Consider the following 9,790-nt stretch of genomic DNA (forward strand, 5'->3'; position numbering starts at 1 on the left):
GGCGCCGCCGTACGTCGTCTAGATACCTCTCTCTCTCTCTCTCTCGGCCCCGACGCGCCGCGCACAGCACAGGGTTCGTTCGGAAACTGCTGCTGCGGCCAGGGGATAGCGAGAGTGGGATCGAGGCAATGTGGGAAAGCGGGGAGCACACCACAGCACACCGGCCTAATGCCCTCGGTGGTCGAGGCTGCAGACGCGGTGACGCCACTGCGGATGCTGCCGTTGCGTGCATGCCGCGCGGCCGGACGGGTGCCTGCGGACTGCTTGTCCGTAGCGCACCGTCCCTGGCTGGCTGGCTGGCTTCCGTTACCGGTGGCCGGGGACTGCGCGTCGCGTAGGTCCTAAGCAGTGCAGCGGCGAGGAGGGTAGCGTGCGCCGCTCGTGACGATCGGGGGGGCGGGCCGGAGATGTGGTGATCGCCAGCGGCAGTAAACCACGCCGGCCATGCAAGACGTTTCACGAGGGAGGAACTCAGAAAGGGATCTTTCAGATTTAGCAGTGATTTAGTAACTAGCTTAACGAAAGGTTGTGTTCATGACCATATGTTATTACATATACTACACTTATATATTTGTTGGACGGAGGGAGTAGGATTTTATTTATTATAATAGCAATCTAAATCTATGGGTAGTGGTACCATACCGATGGTACGTATGCGACAAATTGTCACCCGTACAGCCAGGATGGAGAGGTATAACATTTTATCACTTAGACAATTTGTCGCGGACGTATATTTACTTTACCTGCCGTTTATCCGACCGCTACCATCCTTACAAATAGCGGAGTGAGGCACAAGGCACGCAGGACACATTAAAAAACCATAGGATGAGATATAATAAAATAATATAAACTAGTGATAAGCATTTTTTTATTTCTAGAACTTTATACTACCTAGAACGTATGTTTTTTATGCCTAGAATAAATTCTAAGTAAGGGAGAACAAATTTGGAAAAAGTTTTTTTTTTACAGAATTTGACTGGAAAAGTTAAAATGGGATTCAGTGTGATAGGCTACCAAAACTGCTGCAATCCGTTGTTTAGACACGTCATTAGTAACGTTCGTCTAGAAATTCAATAATAAGCGAAAACAAAGTCCAGAGGAAGAGTGGCCTGGCATTGAGTTCTCGTCCCTTTGCCTTATGATTTATTAATTCTCTTTCTGAAGAGATAAAACTCAGTGGTAGAGTGTCACCTTGACATGATGAAAGTCATCGGTTCAAGCCTGATTATCCCTAAATTCAATGTGAGTTTTTTTCTATTTTGACTTACACCCCAACCACAATCGAACGGGGATGATAAGAGGATTGTTGGATTGATGTAATAGGGTAGGTTGGCAAATGTAGTTGCTTCAAATTTATCCCACAATGGATGCACTTGTAACTTTTGGAGCAGGTAGGTAGTTGATTATTTGCCTTTTCTCCGTTTCTAGGATGCATTCAAATTTAATTGCTTGATCTATATATTTTCTATGATGCGTGTGTATTTAATTGTCAGATTTTTTTTTCATGCCAAGGTTTATTAAGAGATTTAATTAAAGGATGATGATGTCTTTGTAAAATTTTAGAGTTGCATTTATTTTTGGACCGAGGGTGTACCAATTTAATACAAGCCTTCCATCAGAGCAAAGTGTAATATAATATAATATGATATAATACAATAAAATATGATACAATATAATATAGTATAATATATAATAGAAGCGGCAAGTATAATATAATATAATAAAAGGTTGCAAGTGAGTTTTGTATCGAGATAAGAGAAAAAAGTGGGCTTTCATCCAATTGATGCATGAGCCTTAAGAAAGTGACCCATGTATTAATGGTGAAGTATGTCCTATTAGCCAACTACTATATGGATAGACTAATAGATGAGCCATAAATATATGTGCATCCTAGCTTGGGTTGTATTATTAATCATGCTCTCAGTGTAGAGCGATCTTCGCACATACTTTAGATTGATGACTAACAATTACATCAGGCTGCAAAATAAAAAATATAAACATATACCAGTATAAGACCTCATACTTCTACAATATTATAAAGGAAACAGAAAAATAAAAGAGCAATAGCTAGCAAAATGGACAAAGAAATGAGAATATCACAATATCACTACTCACGGCCTAGCAACAAAAGGAAATTCTTCAATGGGTTCTGAATGGCAGTGGCGGATTCAAAATTTTAAAGTTGGGAATTCCTAAATTAAAGCCGTCTATATCACCGGCTGCACATCATGCCGTGCCATTATGTCTGTGTCCATATACAAGCCAGCCTTAGGTTCAAGTGAGAATTAAGATTTGAATGATAGTTGAGGATAGGTGTATAGGTGATTAGAGCCTATAGATACATACGATGCCTATGGCTATGCATGCACCCATGCGTGATTGAAGGATGGAGGAAGATCCTAGTTGAACGACAATTTATATGGGCTTAAGGAAGTCTTGGTGTAGTGTGTTGAGATTAGGCCAATAAGCTACACTTTTTGATATGTGAATAGCAAGAAAATGGTGAAAATGCAATGCAACTAACATATATACAAATTTGTTGGGTATTCTCGGAAATGCCCAAATAAAAGGAAGTGGGGTGAGCGCGCAACCACCAACAGGGTCGTCGATTTCCAACAATAGCATGCACCAACTCATTGTTTTCCTCCGGTGTGTGTTTCTGTGTTTGAAAATTCATATATTTGTTTCCTACAACATAAGATGATCTAAACATTACAAATGGGTGACTTACTTTGAAATTATTGTTTCTCTAACATACAGATTCTATCAAATTCGTTTGTACCATTGTGCTTGTTACGACAAGATTTTAATGTATAGAGTCCGAGTGAATAGGTTACAAAAGGACTTATTGCTTCCATTCTCTCTTTTGCCCTATCTCGTCCGACACTGTGGCTGGGCCAGGCCGGTGTCACGGGCTCAAGCTGAAGCGCGATCCATGGCCACATCGAGTTTCCGAAGGAAGTGAGCCTATGGACTTCGTCTGAACGCCAGCCCAGCACGTCATGGACAGGCCAGGTGACATATATCCGTTTAATCGACAAAGCAAGCAGCGATGGACAGGCCAGGTGCACACACCAAAGTTTAGCCCAGTAATATCTATTAGGCCCATGAAAGTAGTACTCGCAGGCCAGGCCCACTTCAAAAATGCAATGCACCGTGACAGTGCCCAGCTGAAGCAGCAACCACCATATCAACATCATACATTGCTAGACTAGAAAAAAACACCATACATCCTGAGCTGATATACAGTGTAATAAAAGGCCATGATCACTTAAGGTGACGGGGAAAAGTAAAAAGGTACTGTATATCACTCCCTCCATTTCAAATTATAGGACTTTTGGTTTTTCTAAATGCATTGTTTTACTATATATCTAATATAGTGTATGTCTAAATGTATAGCAAAAGTTATATATCTAGAAAACCCAAAACGTCTTGTAATTTGGAAGTACATGATAGCAAGCTCTATAGTTCCACGTTGTACAATTGATAGGATGTCCTATTGTGCCTCATAATTGACACTCGCATGGTCCAGATTCAACATTCCAGCAAACTGTGCCTGACCTTGCACCAGGGCACTTGGCTCGAGCCATCTGTCAACCCTAGTAGTTTCACCTGAACCTTGCACACTCAACTACATCGCTAACAGTAACTATTTGTGTTTGTGTGTCTAGTTTAAATCTCAGCGTGGTTTAGAGCAGAACATTGTCATCGCCAAGAATTGACAGAGAGAATGGCGCGATTGCAACATTGAATGTTGATGATCCAGCCTTGTCGATGTGCTTCATCTCGAAGTCACCTTCCTACAATCCAAAATGGGTTCAAATTACTTACTCCTATTTTCTGGGTACAGAAAAAGGCAATGCTAAACATAACAGCAAACTGTTGTTGAAACTTTTTTGCAGAAACTTCTGTAGAGTTACCATTCTCCCATTTGGAGTGCTCAATGGGCACGCAGAAGAGTACTCAAAACCAGTCTTTGGGAAAATGACAGGTTGTTCACCCACTACTCCAGCTCCCCTAACACAACAATGATGACAATCATATTAGCACATCCTTTATGATAATCAAATTAGAGTATCATTACAATAAACACTAACCAAATATTTTCCGTCCTTCCATTTCCATCTGTAACAATCCAGTGTCTTCTGAGAAGCTGAACAGGGCGCTGAGAATTATTTGTGATTCTAATTCTATAAGCAAAAAAGAATTGGCCTTTCAATGGCTGGCTCCGGCTTTCAATATAGACGCTCCTGACTTGAACTCTTATCCCCTAAAATTTTCACTAAAACTTGATCAGAAAATTATATTGCACCCAAAGATATAAACTAATAGTTTATCTAAGTAAATACACTAGCGCTGTCATGACTGTGAGAAAGCAAAGTCTTTTGGTCATTTCTCAGTCAGTGACGCATTAACTGGTAACTTAGGATTCCTGGGCTGCTGTTTCAACTTTGCTTTGATAGCAAAATTTCTTCGGTATCTCAAATTCACATGTGACATAGCACCGCAAATACCTATAGATGAATGATTTTTTTTCTCCAATCCCTCTAGAAGTTTTTTGTCACTAATATGCAAGTTCCAGTCTCAAAATATCACATGGTACAATTTATGAAAAGCAACCAGACAACATTCAAGTGTTCATTTTCTACAAGCAGTCAAGCACAACATGTGAAGAGAAAAAACATGTCCAAGGTGTGCAGTTTTGACCAGGTAAGATGGAACATAGTTCAGTGATGACCTTGACCCTATTAATCACTTCTTTTCTTTCTGAGTCACAACACAACTACTTCGTACCTCTTAGACCAGTTTCACATTCTCGGAAAGAAAAAACTCATAGACCAGTTTCTTAGCAGATTCTTGCTCAGATAGTAAGCTGGAAACTTTTCAACACTTCATACTTTCACATGGAAAACGACAATGGTTCAATCAATATTTTGCCATGGAAAACGAATGTACTTCCTAAGTACTTTCCAAACTGAAAGGGAGGTGCTGAAAAAAACTTACCAAAGTAGTTGCATCACTAGAACATTTGAGGAGGGAGTGTGGAGCCAAAATCATTAATTCATCTCTGTATTTAGCAGCATCCTGGAAGGATGAATGCATGAAAAATAAACATGGTGAGGGCACCTTTTTTTAGACAATCAAAAAAAGTGCCAGCATCCTCTTTCAAATATGTATCAGTCCACAATTATTACAGTAGCAACCTAAACAGAAAAACAGCAAAACAGCTCTCTGATATGACTGCAAAGCAAATTTGCACTACATCGCAAGTGGTACAATTGAAAGTTCAAAGTCCCAACCATGAGGCTGGAATAGTGGAAATGCAATTCCACCATGAGAATGAGAATGTGCAACAGAAGCCATAAGGTAAAAGCACATGCCTTGTGTCCCTAAGACTTTCTCTGAACTTCCCCTCAAAAAAAAAAAAAGAAGAAGACTTTCTCTGAACTTTTAGTGACATCAATTGGTGAAAAGGAATCGTGCATCCAATAGTTCAGTCAACATATGAGCAAATCAGTCATATCATAAAAGACTTCTAGCACACAGAGTCTCTGTCTCAGTTAGCTACCATCAATAAGAATGGTTGGAGGTTGGAATAATCCATCAATGTATATTCATCATCCAACCATGCTAAAGCAACTGAAAGTAAAATTGAATTGCTTGGAACAGCGGAAAAGGCATGAGTACGATACCTCAAACCTCTCCTCGGCAATGGCCTTCTTCATCAACCGGCGGAGGCGCAGCACAGGCTCCTCCTCCTCGAACGACCTCAGCGAGTCCCTCAGCCTCGCTGCTTCCTTGTAATCCTGCACAACCAATCCCATGTTGCAGGTCAACGAAGAGTCCAAATTTGAGCGAACGTTGATATTGCAAAATTTCTATCTCGGCCTTGGTACCTCAAATTGCGCGGCCACGGCGAGCTGCTGCTTTAGCATGGCGTACTTCTGGCTTCTCATCAGCAGCGACGCGACCGCCTTCTCCTTCTTCTCCCTCTGCACCACCTCCTCCCTCTCCTCGTCCCTCCCCGGCGAATTCGAGCTCGAATTAGCGTCCGAGGCCGCTGCCGACGCCACCAGCGCCCGGCGCGCTGCAGTGAATCTACCCTGCGGCCACCTCGTGGTTCTTGGCCTTGGCCCCGTCCACACCGCCGTGGGAACCGGCGCCTGCGACCTCAGACCCGCCCACTGCATCCTCCTCTTCCTTCTCCGGAAACTAAATCGAATTGGTTCCCCGCGAAAACAGAAAATAATGAAACCAGAATCGGCGGCACTCGGATGAACAGATCGCGACGGTTTCTTGGAGGCCAGCGAGTGGCTGCCCAGGCTTCGCTCCCCTCCCCGCCGCTAAAATTAGGCGCCCTTATTGCCCTCCATTTCTGTGGCTCCGTCGCTCGCCAAGAAAACCCGGCAACAACCAACAGGGGAAGACAACGGATTGGGGAAAAAATCTTGGGTGCCTATTAGCGGCTGGAGTAAGGATGGCAACGGGCATGGTGCCCGAGGATACTATCTTCTTATCCGCGTCCGTCAGCTAAATTTCTCGTCCGCGCCCGCGACCCGCCACAGGCAACAAACCACGCCCGCACCCTCCATTCGCGGGCATGAAATACCCACGGGCATGCCCGTGTGCCCACCAGGTTGAGCATTGTGGGGATATACCCCGGGTACCACAAGATGGTACATGGGCCGCACCATCCGAGGTGGCCCGGCCCGTAAGATCAAGATGTACACATCAAGATTACAAGTTATACTAGATATTGTAATAGTACCAAATTGGATACTTTACTTGTAACCTTGTCTCTTCGGAGTATATAAGGAGAGACAAGGGTCCCCTAGAGGGGAGGTTAATCTGCATCCATCTCAATACAATAGACCAAAGATACAGGACGTAGGGTATTACGTCGATCAGACGGCCCGAACCTGTCTAAATCGATGTCTCTGCGCCTTGTGTCATCATCTGGTTCCTGATTACACGCACCGTCTACCGATAATCTACCACCACGGGCACCCCCCTCGGCGGACTGTCGACCATATTTCGTCGACAGTGGCGCGCCAGGTAGGGAGTGTGCGTGCTGATCCCATGACGAACCAGATGGCGTACCTCAAGATCAATGTCGTTCGCGGCAACTCGTTCAGCTGCGACGGCATCCCGAGCTTACCTGGAGAGGCTTGACATCGACACGCACTGTGGCGACACTGTGGCGCAACTCGATCGATGCCTCCTTCAACAACTTCTACACCAAAAATCCTATAAGAGGTAACGTCAACATGACTGCCGCATCGGCTCCCTTCCGGCCATGGGTGGACCTCGACCCCGACCTCGTCTCCATCGTCACTCCGTGCTGCACGTTAAGGGCTCCGCGCTCTCGCCATGTTCTCCGCCAATGACGCCGCAGACCACCCCGCGTCGCTTGTGGCCTGCTTGCACCATACGCGGTTCTGGGCCAGGCTCCTGCGCGAAAAGCAAGCCGTCGAATATGGGCCACGGTAACATCGACGATGCGTGCCAGATCCGATATGAAATCAAGCACATGTCGAACCCACCTCGCCGCGCCGGTCGCTCCTCGCCACCTCCTATGGGCCCAGCATGTCGACGGCGTAAGGATTTGGGTCGAGGAGAGAGACGACGGAAAGAGAACACATACCTAGGTTTCCTCTCTTCTTCTACCCAAAATAGGTGTTTCCTTTGTCTATCCCGGTTGGATGGCGTTTTTACTGTGTAGGACAGTAAAATGGGCTTGATAGCGGTATGCATGCCTTAACATGGAACACGTCGGAATCGGGGAGTGGAGTCCGGGCGGCAAAGATCCCGTCTTGTGTGTGGATAGCCACGCCACAGGCCCAGCGACCGCAATCGCAAATAGTTCGTCGGTGGTGGCCGTGAGCCGGTGACCACTTGCTAGGCGACGGGATCGCCTGGCTCACATGTCAGTGACCACTTGCAGCGGCAGGGAATGTTTTCCTCGGCGTTAAGCCAAGTATTAGAGCATCTCCATAGTTTAAAAAAATGGTAAATCAATGATCTTTTCAAGTTGCTAAAAGAAGCAGGAGTATATTTGTTGTCTTTCATCGATCATTTTCAATAATATCTCACGTATAAAAAGTAGAAGACAGTTTTGCATTAGGAACCCATATATTTTGAAATCACCTCAATCACTTGTATACATCATTTGTCTCTTATACATTTACGTTGCGAACTGTTAGGGAGCGCTCGGAGTCTACAAGTATTTTTGCGCGTGCGGTCGTTTTTTCCAAGTGCAGATAGATTGGGAGCTAGAATAATGTGTTGTTGGAGAGAGAATTTCCTTTTATCTTGCCAAAAAAATCGAGATTAGGAGATGCTCTTTGCTATGAAGTGCTACCAACGGGGATGGAGAGCCTCATTGCTTTGATCCAAATTTGGTTCCTAAAACTTGAATAAGTTAGGTTTTTTGTTTTCATTTGGTTTGTTATTAAAATTTGCTAACCTTTCTAATTTGTTTTGTTAATATATATAACAAATATTTTTGACCAAATTTTAGTAACTCTTGCTTGCCAAATCTTTAGCGTAGTGAACCTGGTAGCCAACCAAACAAGCCTAGAATGACTGTGTGAGACTGAGGAAAAGGAGCCAAACATACTCGGCGAAACATTAATTATATAAAATAAAACTTATTTCTACTAGACCATCGTATAAAACTTTAACAACATATCCAAAAGGATCACAAAACACAACTTGCAGCTAATTTATGGCTGAGGCAAAAAAAAAAAGGAAAAAGAAAAAGAAAAAATACCTCTCTAGGCAAGGCCTTCCTCTGTCCCATGCTTACCCATATGCCGCTGGCCCTCGGCAACCCATGCAACCCTCCTTAGCTTCTCGTGTCATTCTCCCCAATTTTCTCCACCGCTCATGCCAACTTGCTATCCCCAATCCCATAGCCTCTTACCCCCCTCTCTCACCCTCCTCTAAGCGATTCTACGCTAGTGAACACCCTCTGTACTAGAGTTTGCTAGAGTCACATCCTCCACCAAAGCTCACAAGGAGGCCCTCCTCACTCGATGTTGCCTTGTTGCTCTGCCTAGCTCAAACCTGATGTCTTACCTCCCCGACATGACATGACACGCCAACCCATACGAGCTCAACTCTTTACGTGCATGCATGCTTGCCATCGCTCTGCCTTGACCCTCCATCTAGAATTGGCGAAATTTCGTTGAAGGAGAAAAAAGGAAAAATAAAATTCCAAGCCAATGACGCACAGGTAAACATGTCATAAGAAAATGATGACCGAGATTTAGGGGCTACTACTATAGCCGAAGGCAATGAGGACTATAAAAATAGGGGCAAACCCTATTTAACATTTTAGGGCTCTAATTTGAGGAATACTTTAGATATTCTCTAACATTCTAATTCATCACTCATAGTCAAGTGAGCAACAATTTGCTAACACATTTACATGAAGCTTTTTTCTAAAAAAATTGCAGTTCACCTATTCACCTATGCCCTCCCTCTAGGTAACTTTTTGTGAAGCATAATCCTTCGAACTAGCCCTTTAATCATATGTTAGTGTACTGGCGAACAATGCAACATGGTTGGACAATCTAGTCACTTCTGCGCTCCACCATCGTCGGCGGTCGCCTCCTCCACGTGCCACCCATGCTGAGGGACTGAGAGGAGGTTTGAGAGAAAGGAGAGTGAGAGAGGGTTGGGCAGCGGGGTGAACTCATAGTACAGAGGCGGTCACTGTCCTCGTGCGATTGCGACCACCTGTGACCGCGCGCGTGGTGGAGTTGTCCTCCACCGATGATCCTGC

General features: G+C 44.4%; 1 protein-coding gene across 1 annotated transcript; it reads right to left on the bottom strand.

Annotated features, from left to right (window-relative positions):
- Positions 1-3,416: 3,416 nt before the first annotated feature.
- On the bottom strand, positions 3,417-6,481 carry LOC136511781 (uncharacterized). Its single transcript, XM_066505810.1, has 6 exons — positions 5,898-6,481; positions 5,694-5,807; positions 5,005-5,085; positions 4,098-4,270; positions 3,921-4,017; positions 3,417-3,800 (listed from the first exon to the last, which is right to left on the bottom strand). The coding sequence occupies exons 1-6, from the start codon at positions 6,189-6,191 to the stop codon at positions 3,690-3,692; spliced, it is 870 nt and encodes a 289-aa protein (XP_066361907.1). The 5' UTR covers positions 6,192-6,481; the 3' UTR covers positions 3,417-3,689.
- Between the last annotated feature and the right edge of the window lie 3,309 nt (positions 6,482-9,790).

This window comes from Miscanthus floridulus, chromosome 16 (assembly GCF_019320115.1).
Source record: "Miscanthus floridulus cultivar M001 chromosome 16, ASM1932011v1, whole genome shotgun sequence".
In the NCBI taxonomy this organism is placed as follows: Eukaryota; Viridiplantae; Streptophyta; class Magnoliopsida; order Poales; family Poaceae; genus Miscanthus; species Miscanthus floridulus.